Source organism: Myotis davidii, unplaced genomic scaffold, assembly GCF_000327345.1.
Source record: "Myotis davidii unplaced genomic scaffold, ASM32734v1 scaffold226, whole genome shotgun sequence".
In the NCBI taxonomy this organism is placed as follows: Eukaryota; Metazoa; Chordata; class Mammalia; order Chiroptera; family Vespertilionidae; genus Myotis; species Myotis davidii.
The window spans coordinates 2950173-2968569 of NW_006297224.1; the positions used below are offsets into that span (position 1 = coordinate 2950173).

Here is an 18397-nt window from a genome sequence, read left to right on the forward strand (position 1 = left end):
GAAGACCCACTTAAGGAAAGTTTTGGTATCTGCCCAGTGTATGTGTACAAACAGACTTTACTGAAGGAAGGAAGGTTTTACATCAGAGTGACGCAAAGTTAGGAATGAGTTTTAGATATCTCAGTTCTTTAAAATTTTTTTTTTGTTTTATCAATTTTAGAGAGAGGGGAAGGGAGAAGAGGAGAGAGAGAGAAACATTGATGTGAGAGGGTAACATCTCAATCTGATCAGCTGCTTCCTGCATGGATGATATCCCTTCCCAGTTCTTAAAATCCCTTCTCTCTTAGCCTTTTCTTATTCCTGTTTCCCCACATCTTCTGCCCTTTCAACCTTAGGGGTAAAAAAAATAACAAATAATTTCCATTTCCTTGGTCAGAACAATTCAGTTCTCTGTAGCTCCTTCTCTTACATCCCTCACAGCCTGGACATCCTCTTAAATATCAAAATCACCTTTAGAAAGAATACATCTAAACATTTGTTCTTAGATAAGAAAAAATTTCCCATCCTAGTCTTCATCTTGGCATTTGGGAAAGGATTTGGGAGGGTTCATTCTTCTAGTTAAAACTGGGTGATATCAAGCAAGAGGGCACTACTTTTCAGTAATGAGACAAATTTAAGTTGATTGAGAAGTAAAAGTATACAGTTTATTTCTTGCTTTTTTTCCCCTTTAATGTATTTCCTGATTTTACCCCCTGTCAGCAGAGCAGATACTTCCCAAATCGGCTTTGAGAACATATTCTGGAAGTGTGTCTGTCGCCTACCATTAAATAAATAATCTGTTGCAGTATTTGGTTCAAGCTCTTTCTTTTTCCAGGGACTGCATCTGTCCCACAACATGCAACCAATATTTTGATTTGTCCAAAAACCCTATAGGGTAGGTTTCTATAATATTGAAAACTGAAGCTAAAGAGTTTAAGCAATTTGCATCAAGTCACATGGCTGGTAAGTGGTGGGGCCTGAGCTTGAACTGGGTGACATGGCCTCAGAGCCCTGCACTTCCTACACCACACAGCCTTGATTTAATCCTCGCTCACAGATTATCTTCAATTACTTAGTGAATTTTCTAAATCCACATGTGCCTATATATATATATATGTGTGTGTGTGTGTGTGTGTGTGTGTGTGTGTACACACACACACTGAGAGGCCAGATTATGATGACCACCCCATCAGTACTTCGTTGGGCCACCTTCTGCCTTCAGTACTGCGGCGATTCTTCTTGGCATTGACTCCACGAGATGTTGAAAGGTGATGCGAGGAATCTGACACCATGCCTGATGAATAGCACTGTCCAGAAAAAAACTATTTAATAATTCCTGGTAAAACGCTACAGATCCCAGGAGTATCATGCCCACAGCACCTTAGCAACCTGGGCTATAGACCTGCACTATCTAAAATCTCTTACTTCTATTACGTGAAAACAACTTTCAAATTTTCTTTTTAATATCCTGCAATCTTATTATCTGTTCTATCACTATGGGTAATTAATGATTTTGCTATAAAAGTGAGACCAAACAATAATATATTTACCATTTCACTGCTACTTTACCCCAAAACAAAAAAAGGTAAACATTTTTCTGCAACGTTGCCCTAAATACAGGACAAGTAACCAATAAAGTGATAAGGACAAGAAAGATGTTGTATTTTCAAAAGCCCTTCACAAATTTTCTCTGAATCATTTGATATTAAAATATCATTGACCTTTCTACTTTTAAATTTTTAGTAAAATGTTGCACATTAATGTTCTAATAATGAACAAGATAAGACAAAACTTTGAGCTAAGAGGTTTTGTTTTGATTTATTTAATAATTCCTGATGGATAATACTGGTTGGTCAGCCCAAAACAGGAGGCACTACTGATGATCAATGTTTTTTTTACTTTCCATACTTTCCATACCTTAATTAGTTATATTCACTTTCATAACAATTAGCAGTAATATAAAAAATGTACTCTAAAGTCATTAGATTACTAAAATAATAGCATAGCAATACTGCAACCACAAACATGACATTGTAGTTCAAAGACTCTAGTCAATGTACAGGAAAAGAACATGAAAGATTTCTTCCAGGTAACAAGTTCATGTCTCCATAAAGCCATCGTGTAAAACTGCTAAAGCACAAGCCTCCTCTTGGTTTGTAGAAATGTAGAAGTTAGAACATCAGAGCTTAATTATTGTTACACATGCTTGGGTTCTAGCAATATCTATTTTTAAAATGTTTTGTCTCTTTAAATAACTCTTTTCAGGGCAACAAATGATTATCTTTGAATTTTCAAAAGGTAGAAGTTACTTTTTTTGTTCTTTTATTTTAACCTCTTTTAACTAAAAGTACAGTACTTCAACTGACACAAATGAAATAGCATTTGAATTCAGCTAGAGTTTTTCTTTACATTTAGAGGAGACATAAATAACAGTAGATTAATGATAAATAAGATATCTCTAATTTAGTCAAATATCATTTTCTAGCTCCAAATGCAAAATTGTAGACTATTTTTAGAAGAAAAAACCTGTTGTTCTTAATTAAATATAGACACGAACACACACACACACATACACCTTGGTGGGCGGGCATTGACTAGCTTATTGGAGGTGAGCTCTTATCTGCTCACATAGGAATTACCTTACCTATGCAAAATACTTCATCTCATTACACTTGGTCTTCTGTTGAAAAGAAAATTCTAAAACAAAGTATTCCAAATGTCTATTTCAAACTTTGTCTTTCACATTTTCTCTGGTTGTAGGTAGACCAGCACTCTAAAGGGAAATTCACTCAGTCCAGGTAACATTATCAGATTGCAAATGTATGTAGACATTTTTGTCCTTCAAAAATATGGAATTCCCTTCAGGGCTCAGATTTCTCCCAGGTAACAAGTTAATATTTCCACAAAGCCATTGTGCTCAGAGCTCAGACCATCCCCATTTCTGAAGAAATGCTGAAGGAAATGTAGTTAAGACTCAAGACTTCAAGTGGCTGCATACTGAGTTCAGAGGAAAGCTGGAGGTGCCACTAGAGAGATGATGGGATTGCACTTTCCTGTATTATTGCCCCTAATTGAGTTCAGAGAAGGGATAGAGCAGCTGTTTCTTTCAGGATGAAGAGGGCCCCCAATGGATCCCCTTCCTGAAGTCATGAAATGGGCCCCAGGGATTTGCTTGTAAATATTGCTGGGGAGTACAAGGACTTGCAACGCCTAAGCATCTTTTCTTTTTCTTTTCTTTTCTTTTTTTTTTTGGAAGCAGTGTTTGACCTGCAGAACCACAGTTCCTCTCTGGAGTCAGAGCATAGCATGGGGGGTGGGGGTGTGGGTGGGGGGGAACCTGGGACAATTGTCTAGGAGCCCGGGAGTAAGGCCAGGTCGTTCCTTTTCCCCCTTACTCCCGCCCCTATAAATATTAAATATAACCTTCGCCTTTTCACATCTCACAGAGTCAAAACTCTTCCATCAAACTTGGTACATTAGACAAAAATCCTTTACCATAGAGTCCACAATTTTAAAACATCTCATTATGGAACATGATTTTTAAAGACTCACAATTATTTTGTGAAGGAAAAATAACTGCCTTGCCCCATAATTTCCAACCTAACACCTGGGTGAGGGGAGGCATTTGCCTGGTACACCTCCGTCCATTTGTCAGCAAAACACCTCAGATTTTCAGGTCCATTTTGCAGCTATTGTTGTTTTCTGTTTAAGCAACTCACCAATGCAATGTTGCCTTCCTGTGCCCCCCCGGAGGGGCCAGGTGGCTGCGACACCTGTGCACGCTCCGAGCCTGCTAAGCTTGGCGCTCCCTACACACCTCACAGATGGCTGGCAACCTGAAGAGATTCCTGTATCGGGCACAGCTTTCTCCCACTCATCTGAGTATTTTCCTCCCTGTGAAAAATGAGATTTTCTTCTTTTTTCCACCTAGAAAATTTAAGGATTCTCAAATTTTTTGTGCCTGCTGCAGTACGTTGTTAGCCTTAATTGAAAATGTACTTCATATTTTAAATTCTTTTCTCAAGAGTTGACACGAACTCTGATGTTTTTATTGAAAATGGGATTTTTCCCATTTACCTCTCCCAAAAGATTCTGCTTATAGTGTCTAATATCAGTGTCCCCTGACAAGCCTTGTATGATACAGCCTCTATTTTATTTGACCCTCTTGACTTTCCCTTCTATTTGAAGGTACTTTCTTTCTTTTTTCCCCATGAGACATTTTTTTCTTGTTGTCCTGAATTATTTGATTCTTCTTGAATCTCTTCATACAAGAAAATGATTTTGATTGTTCTAGATTCATACAGAGACATCACCTTACTCAGATTTCACTTAATACTGTGTGGAACCAGCTATGTATAATATTAATTTATAGCACCATTTTATATGGCACCTTAGCATAATTTAATAATGTTTCATATAAGTATGAATATATGTTTAATATATATATTAGTATATATAATAATATATACATATATATGGCTCAAGTATCAAAATAAAACCTAAAACATATTTTACTTTATGAAAATTAATTGAGCTAAATAATTTATTAGTTAGTGCATTACTTATACATTTTATAGAGGATTTATGAAGTTTTGGATTGATGCAAATAGAAGAAATCATTAAGGATACATCCTCCCATAGTAATGGTGTGGTTTTTTTTCTTTTAATTGAGAAAAAACTAACTGCACTGTATTTGGTTAGCAGAGAACCAATGTGAACCTTTGCTATTTTGAAAAGGATCTCATTAGCGTAAATGTGTGTTACTGTGAAACTGATCATCAAAGAGTTGGTGCCTTATCTTTCCTAAAGGCTCTATTTTAGTGTAAATATGAAAAATGGTGTCATATTTTATTTAATTAATCAATTTAAATACACTTTAATTTTATGCATAAATTTGCCATATATTACATTTTTGTTTTTAAGTTTTTAATATGCATCTTAAATATATTTTTATTGATTTCAGAGAGAGAAAGGGGAGAGAGAGAGAGATATAAACATCCATGATGAGAGAGAATCACTCAGTGGCTGTCTCCTGCATGCCCCACACTGGGGATTGAGCCCGCAACCCGGGCATGTGCCCTGACCAGGAATTGAACCTTGACCTCCTGGTTCATAGGTCAATGCTCAACTACTGAGCCACACAGAGCAGGCTTAATATACATTTTTAATGTGTGAGAGAAAATTAAAATTTTCAACTTAAACTTCACTAATGATCATTTACTAACAAAGAAGATAAAAGGTACCCGTTGAGAAAGAATTATTATGATGATAACCACTGACAAGTTATTATGAAAAGGGACACTTCTACTACTTATAATACCCTGATTTACGCATTGCTATCACATGTAAACTTAAGAGTGGATTCCTATTTGTTATAAGCTGTGATACACATGAGGCTAAACATCAGAAAGTCAAAACTAAACAGTTGGCAATTACTTCATTTCATGATAAAATCTATATAAAATTTCTGAGTGCCTGACAGTGTAATATAGGAGGTGGCATTGCACTATGCTAATATCAGTTAGTAGAAATAATACATAAACTATTGAAATGTAGAATTGTCTATTTTATCTGAACTTCTACAGATTGGTTGTTCTAGGTTAAAATTATATTACCTAATAATGGCACTTTGAGGGTTTATGAGACTATTTAGTAATTAGCATTTTAACATACTGTAATTACATATTTCTAAAGAAATAATTCTTCTATTTCCTTAAAGAATTTAACTCTTATAAAATGTTTGTAAACTGGCAAAGTAAATATTTTTTCAGAGTTAGTTCAGGAGAAACTTCAACACTGCCTCCTTCAGGGGTGCATTTTACATGCCCATATCCTATATAATAAAACCCTAATATGCAAATGGACCCAACATTGGAACAACTGGTCACTATGATGCTCACTGACCACCAGGCAGTAGATGTTCAGCCAGAAGCTGGGCTCACGGCTGGCAAGCGCAGTGGCAGTGGCCGGAGCCTCTCCCTCCTCCTTGGCAGCACTAAGGACCCCTTGGGGGATGTCTGCCTGCCAGGTCCCGGACTGCAAGAGAGAGCAGGCTGGACTGAGTGACCCCCACCCCCAGTGCATGAATGTCATGCACTGGGCCTCTAGTAGTAGAATGAGAAACAAACCCAGAACTTTCTAAATTGCATAATAGAATGCTAAACTGGGAATCAGTGGAACAATTTTACTGGGGTGATAATCTTTTGAAACGACCTTAAACTCATATATTATCTAAGCCATAAAATGTAGAAATTGTATTACAGTAAGATAGCAAAAAGTTCTTGCCAGGTTTCAAGTTCTAGAAATCTAACTTAGTCATTTGGTGTTCGTGTTGACCTAGAAGAAGCAAGATCTGTTCTCTTTAGTAGTGGATTTCCAGTGGACTTTAGACATGGCCTTGGTAAGAGAACAGATAACTGGAGCAATAGCTGCTTATTATGAGGATAAATGAAATTCTAACATTTAGAGACTATTTTTGAGTTACCTAGAAAGATTAGGGTAGATGACTTGGTCATTTGAAAATATGATACTTGGTTTCCAGCTGTAAGCTGAATTCTCAAAGACAAGAATGCAAGTTCACAAGAAAGATCCCATATGGCAGTGATGGCGAACCTTGTGAGCTCGGTGTGTCAGCATTTTGAAAAACCCTAACTTAACTCTGGTGCCATGTCACATATAGAAATTTTTTGATGTTTGCAACCATAGTAAAACAAAGATTTATATTTTTGATATTTATTTTATATATTTAAATGCCATTTAACAAAGAAAAATCAACCAAAAAAATGAGTTCACGTGTCACCTCTGACACGCGTGTCATAGGTTCGCCATCACTGCCATATGGTGTTATATATGAACACTCGGGAATTCTCTACCTTGAACTTCAGAGAATGAAAGACTATTTAGGATCTATAGAAATAGATTTTTAGCATAAATCTTTCATATAATTTCTACAATTAAAGTAATTATTTGATTAAAATCCCAACAATACTTTGTCCTTTCATAGCACAGGAAACTAGTATCATGGTGTCCCTGTGCTCTCTCAGTCTGGGTGTATGGCCATAGGATGGAATCAGGACAAATGCCATCTGTTTCTCTTACAACTTCCTAGGAGCAACACTATCTGACTTGGCACAAGCAAAGTCATTGGCATAAGCAAAGCACAGATCTTGTTAAATTTATCTTTAATCGCCTTGGAGCTAAGGAGAGGGAACATGCTACTTCACCATGTCCTATGAAGAGAAAATACTTCAGAATAAACCATTTTCTTAAATAGTTTCTGATGACATCAAATCAAGCCTAGAATAAATTTTAGACAATAAATACAGTACAAGTATAACTGCTCCTTGCATCATGGCCAATAAAACCTTCAACAGTAGTAGTTAGTGGGAATAATTCTTACCCACTATACAATAAGAAAAAGTTTCTATTTTCTGATTTTTAAACTGAGTTCATCTCTATTTTTTATTTTTCAAATGTAGTTTTAGAGAATTAGAAATTTGTTTTAAAGCAATAAGTCTAATATGTGTGTGTATGTATGTGTATATGAAAGAATGAATGTTTGTTATTTTTAAGGAAAAAAATGGTGAATTATTTTATCTGTTTTCTCATTCTAGATACATAAAGGCAAAACACTGTCTAGTCATTTCCTCCCTTTTACTATCACACCTTACAAAGGCAAAGAGCAGGTGGAGTTGGGGTATGTGGCTTTGCAGAGAGCCACCTTCCCACAGCAAGACGTGTGGTGGTGAATGGTGTCTTCTCTGAAGGCCAGGCTGTCTGAATTACATTTCCACTGTACTACTTCCCCCTGTGTAATGTGGGCAAGCTGCTTAGCCTCTTTGAGCTTCAGGGCCCTAATCTGTAAAACGATGCTCATAACGGTATGAGCACTGCACTGCCTTTGTTAGGATTAAATGAGATAATCTGCAGAAAGAGCTCACATTGAACCCAGCTCACCTGGTTCACTCAATACTTTTAGGATTTGTCAGTCCTTGCCAAAAGAGGACATACTCTCTGTTGAACAATCTGAAGAACTAATAAATAGAGATGTTAATTATGAGTATTAATGGAGTAAGGGTTACTCAAGGAAATCAGTGGCCAAATGTGTGGAAGGATGCTGAGGGAGAAAAGTCTTACAGTACAGCTCTATCTTACCTCACCAGTGGTTAGAAATGTGCCTCCTTGTAATTTGTCTCAAGTCATTTCATGGGCGGGAACTCGTTGATCTCACCTGCTGACTTCAGGAGGGCAGAGGACATTGCTAACATAAAAATGGGGATATTCATTTCCACTGGTATCTTCTCATTCTCTGCCACACCATTTCCTCGTCGTGTTTTCTACAGGACAATTTATGTTTGCTCATTTTCCGAAACTCCCCACTGACTTATTGATAATGTCCCAAGTCCCTGGCTTGATGTTCATGATTCTCTAAAATCTGGCTTCCAGAATTTTACAAACATCCACTCTATCCTTTCATAGGATATTGCAATCCAGCCAAAAAGAACTGTTTGAAGTCTCCTCAATTACTTCTCAGTTCCCCACTCCAGACCTATGCTCATGTCCTCTCCTCTTCCTGTATGGAAACACTCTTAAAACTCCAGCTCTATGTCCAGTCTCAAACGAAACATTCCTTGCGCATGCCAGCAGGGTGGTCATCTTTTATCTTATAATCTCTTGCCCAATATTTTGTACAGCACCTTTCAAATGTTTAGCTGGAATCACAGTAAGGAATATGTTTTGCATGGCACATATTTCACTTAAATTTACACACGCATACATGCTCCAAAACAAAAGCTTCATGAAGTTATTTGTAATATCATTCTAATATTGTCTCTTTTCTCTTTCATTTGGCAAAAGCTCTGCCTATAATCCACTAAGCAGATTTTGTTGTTTTTTCGTTAAATTTATTGGGTGACATTGGGAAATAAAATTATATAGGATTCAAGTGTATAATTCTATGATACATCATCCGTATAATGCATTGTGTGCTCACCACTCAAAGCTGAGTGTATGGGGATGGAAGGAGATATGACTTTAAATGCAACAGGTTATGCACTAGTTTTTAAATGCATCATAACCTGCACTTTGGAAAACACTGTTCTACGTAAAAAAATATCTCTTATTATTTATTATGTATAAGCATCACATTCCTTACATGTTTGAAAGCTACTCAAGGGTGATACCTTGTGGTACATTATAGAATATTTTACTGTATTGAATCATGCTTTTCATATTTGTTACTGTTTGTGGAAGAAAAAAGGCAGGAAAGAAAGGAGGGAAGGGTAAGAGAAAAAGAGAGAGAGGGAAGATATAAGAAAAATATCTTTAGAGATGTTGATTATACTCAGAAATTAAGATTGTTACTATTTTGGAAGTCAACAGATGGGAATCATTGAAGTTATTTCAAGAAAAAAATTCCAGTCAGTGTGGTATGTGCTTCCTTAAATAACTTCGTCCACCTTAACTTAAACTTAGAAATTAGTGTCTCATCATGGACTACAGGAGAAAAAGAAAGATAGCCAGAATAGACTAAGAGAGAAGGTAACCTCATTTATGCTGTGTTCCTTCTCCCTGATGAATATTGTGGGAAGGAGAGGGGTGACACCAAAGGTGTGAAGTGTATCTCCAGAGGGGAAAAAAGCTTTTGACTTGATTTCCATAAGCCTGCGGAAAAGCAGTTCTGTCATTTTGGTATGTGCTGAACACAACTAGTATATGCTGAGTACATCAAGCAATCTCTGTGCACTGGCTGTCAACAAAGTTGGTGCTAAGTGCTAACATTTCCAAGCGCTCAAAAATATAAGGCAGCGATTTCCAACGGATGTGCCACAAGAATTTTTAACACATGCAACACCTGACTATTGATTCAGGGGCACTGACCTCTTTTCCCTTAGATTGTCAAATGAAAGAACCGACAACAGCCAACACAATAGCCACCGAGGTGAATGAATCACAATCACGCCTACTATTTTTGTCAAATTGGCAAAAAATTCTATAATATATTTTTTGATGAGCCGCAAAATTTTAGTAATTATCTGTGCTATGAGATGAAAAAGGTTGAAAATCACTGCTATAAAGTGAAATAGGAAATACACCCATGGCATGGCATCTGAAATACTATTTTTCACTGACATGAAAAATTATTGGTATTTTCCGGATTCAAAAGAGGAAAAAATTTTAAGTTAAGTTTATTTTTATTCATTATAACTGAAGAAGTTATTTTAATGTAATAAAAGTTATAATTGATGAGTTTATGTATACATTTTAAAGGATTAAAACAGTTATTTTAGTACAGCGAAAAATAACCTTTAAACTTTACTGTTTTTGAAATGTAAAAGGCATAATTATAATACATAAGCTACATATCTTATTTTTTAATTAAAAACCTTTTAAAATTATGGTTGCCATTCAATATTTAAAAAAGGAAAATTTGGGATGAAATTTAAATTTGACAACTTATACTAGTGACATACATTGACTGAAATGACATAGCAGTGGGATTTGAATATGTCTTTGTTATTCAAAATCCATCTTCTTAACTAAATGCTATACTATATACTCCACTGACTATACATACACCATAAAAATAATGCCTTCTGTGTACATGAATACTTTTTCCAAGTATGTAGACATTTGTTGCTTTTTGATCTTCAACCCAACAGTGAGTGTACAGAGGCAAGAATAGCAATATAGAGGATCAAAAAGCTTATATAAATGCTAATAAATTCTAATAATATTATGTGAAACAAATATTTTATAAATCATTCAGAATTAACTCCTACATAAATTTGAAAAATTATTAATATTTTAATGAGATTTCTAAGAATTATTATTAAAATATTGAGTTTTTATTGCCAAAGAATGAATTACTAACAGTAAATATGTAATATAGATCACAATTGCCTTCATATCTTTGCCCTTGGTTGTTATAATTTAGAGAAGTAAAACATTTGAAAATGCAGATTTATAGTAACTCAATGGCCAAAAATGTAGGCATGTTGCAAAATTGAAAATATTAGTAAAATATCCACTGCCCAGAGAGTGTCTAATTATTTCATCTGACATTAGTTTAATTGATTTGAAATACTGTTAAATTTTAAATGTACACATATATTCCTCACTAGTTTTGTCAGATACTGTTTTGTTTCAGACACACAAACTGCTCATGCCAGCCATCTTGAAAATTCACACCATTGGTGAGAAGCAGATGGGATTGTGAATGAATACTGCTCAGGGCTGACTTTATAACAATTAGAAACTTAATTTCAAATTCATACCCTACTGGCTGTGTTAACAACACATACATAGAGTTCATTTTATTTAAATATAATAGTCTGTTGATTGGCAAAATAAATGTAAATTTTAATGCAACCACTTTGACACAATTTACTTTTTTTTCAGATGTAACCACTCCTCAATTAAAATCATCAACAATTTCTGCAGCAAAAACATCTGTACCAACACCAGTCACAACAACATCACTAAATCTTGTTACACAATCAACAGTTGGAACATCTCCCAAAGGTAAGATAGATACTTAGAGTGAAATATATTCTAACTTTAACAAATAAAATTAGTAGCACCTTTGTAATTTAATCACAGGAAAATAATTTAAGACCTTGTACCTGATGATATGAAGTTCTGTGCTAGTTTACTATTTATAAACTCATGTTATTTTGGACTGAATACAGAACCCTGCAATCTCACTGGGATTCTTTGATAATGTCCACTTAGATCACTTCCTGTTTGAGACTTATCCTATTATGAAAGTTAAATACACAAAGTTTATTTTTAAAAAAGAATGAAATTATCACTTCCTAAATCATAAAAATATCTTTCTAAATATTGCAGTTCTCTACTTAAACAGCAGAGTTGACTATATTAATAACAAGCTGATTTTGTTAGTTATATTGGGCTGATAAAAGCTTTAATTTTCAGGTGTCAGTAACAATGTCAACATTATTGTGTTTTATGCTCTAAGTATAAAGGGGATTACCTCACCATCAATGAAAAGTAAAAGGAGACATTATGATCATTGAATTTAAAACTCAAGAGGTTATCAGTCCAATGAATACTGCATTTTCATAAAGAGGCATATCATTCGGGTCCAATAATCAATGGAGAGAGAAAAAAAATTATTTGTTGACTACCTGTGGGCAGAAAACCTGGTAGAATGCTGAATTCACAGAGATAGCTGAAAATCGTACATCCAGATGAATGGATGACTAAAATTCCCTCAGCTACCTTTCTTATCCCTCTATTCTTCATTCACCGTTCAGTCTAATGCCAAGCTTAAACACAAGTTTAAACACATGAGGACCGATGAGGGCTGGTGCACTGGGCCTGAATGGCTTGGGGATTCTCAAAGTAAAATGGTATAAATACACTCCACTAGAGGCCCAATGCAGGAAATTCATGCAAGAGTGGGCCTTTGGGCGGCTGCCTGGATCCCTCCCTCGCAGCCATGGTGGCTGCAGTCCCGGCTTAGTCTGGAAGGATATCCAGTCTAATTAGCATATTACACTTTTATTATTATAGATTATCTCTGAAATGTTTAATTTTAAGGTGAAACCTTAAACTCCTAGAACTTCTCTACCAAACCAGAAGAAAGTATACAATGAGGGCATCTCTCTCTCTCTCTCTCTCTCTCAATTTTTACCTACTCATGTAAAGCATAACTGAGAGACATGTTTAATGACTTTACAGTAGGGAGATCCTGTAAAGGGACAGTGAAACCCCCTTCTCTGAATCAAATGCATAGAACACTGAGATTGATGTACACACACACACACACACACACACACACACACACACACACTTCTCTTCATTCCTTTCTGTGGCACATTTACTGCTTCATAGTACCCAGTTAACAGACATTAAATTCTAGTCTGTTCTTTAAATTATTAAAATTCTATTGTAAAAATTGTAATAAGCTAGAGAAGCTTTCGTTTTTGTTGTTTTTATTATAAAAATGTTCAGATGAACTCAAAAGTACAGTACTGTAAATAATATCCATATGTCCATCTCCCAGTCAATAATTATCAAGATTTTACCAAACTTCTTCATTTTTTTCTCCTTCCTTCCTTCTTCCTTCCCTCCTCTTCCCCTCCCTCTCTCCCTTCTTTCTTTCTTTTTCTTTCTCTTCTCTCTTTTTGTGTCTTATTTTGTTGTAAAGTATTTGGAAGGGAATCCAGACTTTATGTCATTTTACCTCTACAAACTAAATGTGCATCTCAAAAAATATGGGCAATTACCCTGGCCAGGTGGTTCAGTTGGTTGGAGCTTAATCTGTATAGAAAATTGTCGTGGATTCAATCCCTGGTCAGGGCACATATGGGAAGCAACAAACCAATGTTTCTCTCTCACATTGATATTTTTCTCCCTTCCTCTCTCGAAAATCAATAAAAACATATCCTCGAGTGAGGATATATGTGTGTGTGTGTGTGTGTGTGTGTGTGCACATACACACAGGCCCGGTGCACAAAAATTTGTGCACTCAGGGGAGGGGGGATCCCTCAGCCTGGCCTGTGCCCTCTAGCAGTCTGGGACCCCTCAGGGGATGACCACCTGCTGACTTAGGCCTGCTCCCCAGGGGATTGGGCCTAAGCTGGCAATCAGACATCCCTCTGGCAGCCCTGCAGCCCTCAGGGGATGTCCACTTGCCAGCAGGGAGCAGACCTAAGCTGCAGTCAGACATCCTTAGCACTGCTGAGGAGGCAGGAGAGGCTCCCACCACCACCGCTGTACTGACAGCCATCAGCCTGACTGTGGCTGAGCAGAGCTCCCCACTGTGAGAGCTCACTGACCACCAGGGGGCGGCTCCGCATTGAGCGTCTGCCCCCTGGTGGTCAGTGTGTGTCATAGTGACCAGTCATTCCCAGTCTTTCTGCTGTTAGGGTCAGTTTGCATATTACCCTTTTACTATATAGGATAGAGGCCTGGTGCATGGGTGGGGGCCGGCTGGTTTGCCCTTAAAGGTGTTCCGGATCAGGGTGGAGGTCCTGCTGGAGTGCCTGGCCAGACTGGGTGAGGGGCTGATGGCTGTTTGCAGCTGGTCACACCCTTTCAGCATGGGAGTCCCCACTGGGGTGCCTGGCCAGCCTGGGTGAGGGGCTGATGGCTGTTTTCAGGCTGGCCACACCCCTTTTATGGTGGGGGTCCCCACTGGGGTTCCTGGCCAGTCTGGGTGAGAGACTGAGGGCCGTTTTCAGACTGGCCAGTGACTGAAGCTCCCAGCCTCTCCTTTTTTTATTTTTTTTTTATTCTGGGATTTGTTTACTTTCTACAATTGAAACTTTGTTGCTGTCACTGGGCTGAGAGCCGAGCTCCTGCTCGCTCCAGCTCTGAGGCCACGACCTACTGAAAGCAGGTATCTGGGGTTTGTTTAGCTTCTATAATTGAAACTTTGTTGCTTTCGGAGCTCAGAGCCGGGCCGTGGCAGGCAGGGAACTATGGCTTCCTCCATCACTGGAGCAAGCAATTCTCCTGCTCGTTTCAGCTGCGTGGCTGCCGGCCACTATCTTGGTTGGGTTAATTTGCATATCTCACTGATTAGTCAATGGGAGGAGTAGCAAAGGTATGGCCAATTACCATGTTTGTCTATTATTAGATAGGATATATATACAATTTATTTTAAAGCTACAATGTCATTATAAAATCCCTCAAATTAAGATTTCTTAGAATCAGCCGAAACCGGTTTGGCTCAGTGGATAGAGCGTCGGTCTGTGGACTGAAAGGTCCCAGGTTCGATTCCGGTTAAGGGCATGTACCTGGGTTGCAGGCACATCCCCCGTGGGAGGTGTGCAGGAGGCAGCTGGTCGATGTTTCTCTCTCATCGATTTTCTAACTCTCTATCTCTCTCCCTTCCTCTCTGTAAAAAATCAATAAAATATATTAAAAAAAAAAAAAAAGATTTCTTAGAATCATATAATATTTGCTTAGAAGTGTTTTAAGGGTTTTAGTAAGCATTATTATAGCAGTGAAGAGGGATTAGGGGAAGGAAAGAGTCTATTCTGGTATCTCTCAGGAATGCAGCTGAGAGAGTGATGGTGGAAGGTGGATGAAGAAGGCACGGCAGGCCCTGATGGGCATGATCTACTCCGATGCAGTATGAGAAACGAAAAGTCTGGCTTGGTGGCCAGGATGTTTGGGGCCATCAGGCAGCTGGGGGGGCATGATGCCTAAAAGAAAATGAGTGGAGAAGGAAGACAGAGAAAGGAAAGGAGAGAGAAACATCTATTTTTATTTATTTTTATTTTTTTAGAGAGAGAGAAAGGAAAAGAGGGAGAGAGGAATGGTGAGAGAGAAAAACAGACATTCATGCATTCATTGGTTGATTCTTGTGTGTCCTGATCAGGGATGGAACCCAAAACCTGGGGTATTGGGACAAGGCTCTAACCAAGGGAGCTACCCAGACGGACTTAGACGTTTTCTTAACGTCAGACCTGTGAGGGGATTTACATATTAGGGAGTTTTATACAGTGTCTCATCCTCCAAAATAACTATCTTTAGATTATATTGTAATACCACAAAAGGTATATCTATAGTGAAGTGATTCCATATTCCCCTCTTCCTCATGGCCAATATGGTAATTTTAGCCACAATAAAAGTGTTTAACAAAAAACAAGCAAAAAGCATGCCATTGAGTTTCTTTATTTCCATTGTAAGGCTTCCCAATCAGATTTTTTTGTTTAGAGATCAAAGACACTTGATTTAATAGTGCTCAGGTGTATTCTAAAGCATGTACATTTTATTTCTCCAGAAAATGGCAGAAATGTTATAAAAAAAATGGAAAATGTGCAACAAGGGCATTCTTACAGCAACGGCAGAGGTGATGGATGGAGCTTGGCCTGGAGCAGAGCTTGCGCTCAGAGATCTACCCCATTAGAGAGAGAGGACTTGCTCTCTTCCTAGATGTATATCAAGTGCACTACCCTTTTGTTCAAAGGCCAGTGGCCAGAGTTAAAAATCAACATTTGGCAGGCATTGAAAATCATCATTATAAAATGAACCTCTAGGATAAAAAATAAACCTGAAATTTCATTCTTAAAATGTAATTATTTTCCAGCTTGATTTTTGAAACATTTAATAGTCAATTTTTTAATGAGCTGAATTATAATGAAGAAATAAAAATTTCTCAGCCCTGATACTGAACATTTTTTATGCTAAGTGGACGTTCAATTTCAACTGAGGTCAGTAGAGGAGCCAGATACTTTGGCCATCTCTTCCATATGGAGTAGCAGCTGTGGTGATGCTTAAGATGTACTCCCTTTCTAGAAATGGACTAACATGCACCTATAAAGAACAGACTTTTAGAAGGCATTTTTGTAATTTTTTTTGTATTATTAGTAGGAAGAAAATGGGTTTGGGTATCTCTTTTTCCATATTTTTTTCTTTTATCCATCGTCTTTATATTCCTTAATTTTGAAATGAATATGAATTACCTGAGGTAGCTTTATACATGATCTCTTAGGTTTTCCTTCTTACAGAATTCCTAAGTGGTAAAGTTGACATTTTGCTTTTAGCTTATTTTCACAAAATATGAAATGTTTACAAGTTGACATTTTCTGGAAACCCTTGTGTCCTGTGAAAGGAATTAAATACAGTTCTAAAAGGTTGTTTTGGAAAATGTTATAAACTATAGTTTACTAAATAATTTTACAAAGAATAGAAGTGTTCTCTGATTTAATCTTTTATAAACATCTGTCGACTCAAAATTATCTTATATCCCTAAAGATATATAGCTATGATACCCTCTTAATGTTCACATTAAATTCAGTCTATTTCTTTTATTGACCACTTTAAAGTACTTAATCATTGTTTTGCACATAAAATTAACAGAAATAACAATTCTCACTAGTACTTACATTTTTAAAATTTATCTTTATTGTTGGAAGTATTAAAGATGTCCCTTTTTCTCCCTCATTGACCCCTTCCATCCCATCCTCAACCCACTCCCACTATTGTCTGTGCCCTTGGGTTATGAATATATGCATATAAGTTTTTGGTTAATCTCTTTCCTCCCACCCACCTCCCTTAATTTTGCAATCATAAAGATGTACTTATACTTCAGAATGTTAACATGTTTAGCACATAGAAATGTACTATAAGTTATATGTAGAATTCTTATCTACATTTAAAAGGGAATTATTATACATTAACAAAAAATCTAAAATAAATTATATACTGTTTATGTTATAGATATTTTATACTGATAAAATATGGTGAACATCAGCATGATCATAAGATCACTGTTCAGAAATGTACATCCATTTGGCTCTTCAGTTTTCCAAAGACCAAGACTGAAAATGAATCCAAATATAAGATTTGGGTTAAATACTTTGGCCAATGTTCAACTTCATTACATCTCTCTTCTCTCTAACAAACATGAATTCAAGATGTGTAGTTAAAAAAATGGGTCAAGGGCTTCAGAAACTCAAAGATTATATAAATTTGACATTTTCTCTATTTATATCATCAGTAGGGGCCCAGTGCATGAATTTGTGCATCTTGAAAGGAACTGTGGGCTGCAAGGCTGTAGTGGGCACAGGGATGGGTCTTAGCCCATCCTCCGGGCCCCCGCCCAGCCCCTTCCACCACAGTCCCCGGTTCCCTCTCTGCTGGCAGCCCCGCTCGCACCTGCTGATGGCACAGAGTGATTGGGGCAGGTACCAGCAGCAGGTGCGAGCGGCGGCTGCTGCCCTGATCACCCTCAGGAGCAGGGGTAAGTGGAGAAGCCCTGAAGGACTATCGGAGCCAGAAGCCGCTGCTCACACCTGCTGACAGCACCAAGTGACCAGGCCAGTGCTGGGCACAGGCAGTGGGTGCAAGCAGTGACTCCAGCGCTAGCCGCAGGTACGAGCGCCCGGCGGGCTACAGTGAGCAGGAGCAAAGAATTTTCAGTAATAACCAGAGACTTGCCCTTGTGACAGCAACTGGTGCCCCTGCTCCACCATCCTACCACAGCCAACTCCCTCCATGTTCCATGCATGCCCCCTGGTGGTCAGTGCACATAATAGCAACCGGTTTTTCGGTTGTTCAGTTGTTCCACCATTTGGTCTATTTTCATATTAGAGTTTTATATAGAGAGATTAGAGGACCAGTGCATGAAATTGTGCACAGGTGGGGTCTGGCCACCCAGCCCTGATGGGGGCCCATCGGGCTGGGCCAGTGGGAGGGGGAGGGGCAGCAGGCATTTGGCCAGCTGGCTTGTTCCCCAATCAGGGTGTTGGGGGTCGGTTGGGGCCCAGGCTGGCTGAGGACAGGGTACGATCAGGGCCCAGATCAGGCTGGTTGGCTGCCAGAGTGCACATCATAGCCACTGGTCATTCCGGTTGTTTCGCCGTTCTGGTCGCTGGGCTTTTATATATATACTAGAGGCCCAGTGCACAAAAATTTGTGTACTCGGCGGGGGAGGGGA

General features: G+C 37.9%; 1 protein-coding gene across 3 annotated transcripts in view; it reads left to right on the plus strand.

Moving 5' to 3' along the window:
* The window catches only part of EMCN (endomucin), a 116571-nt gene that overhangs the window by 23588 nt on the left and 74586 nt on the right, over positions 1-18397 (plus strand). For all 3 annotated transcript variants that reach the window (XM_015569995.1, XM_015569994.1, XM_006772999.2), the window contains exon 2: positions 11380-11502. In XM_015569995.1, the coding sequence (XP_015425481.1) occupies positions 11380-11502 (123 nt within the window). The remainder of the gene's footprint in view (positions 1-11379; positions 11503-18397) is intronic.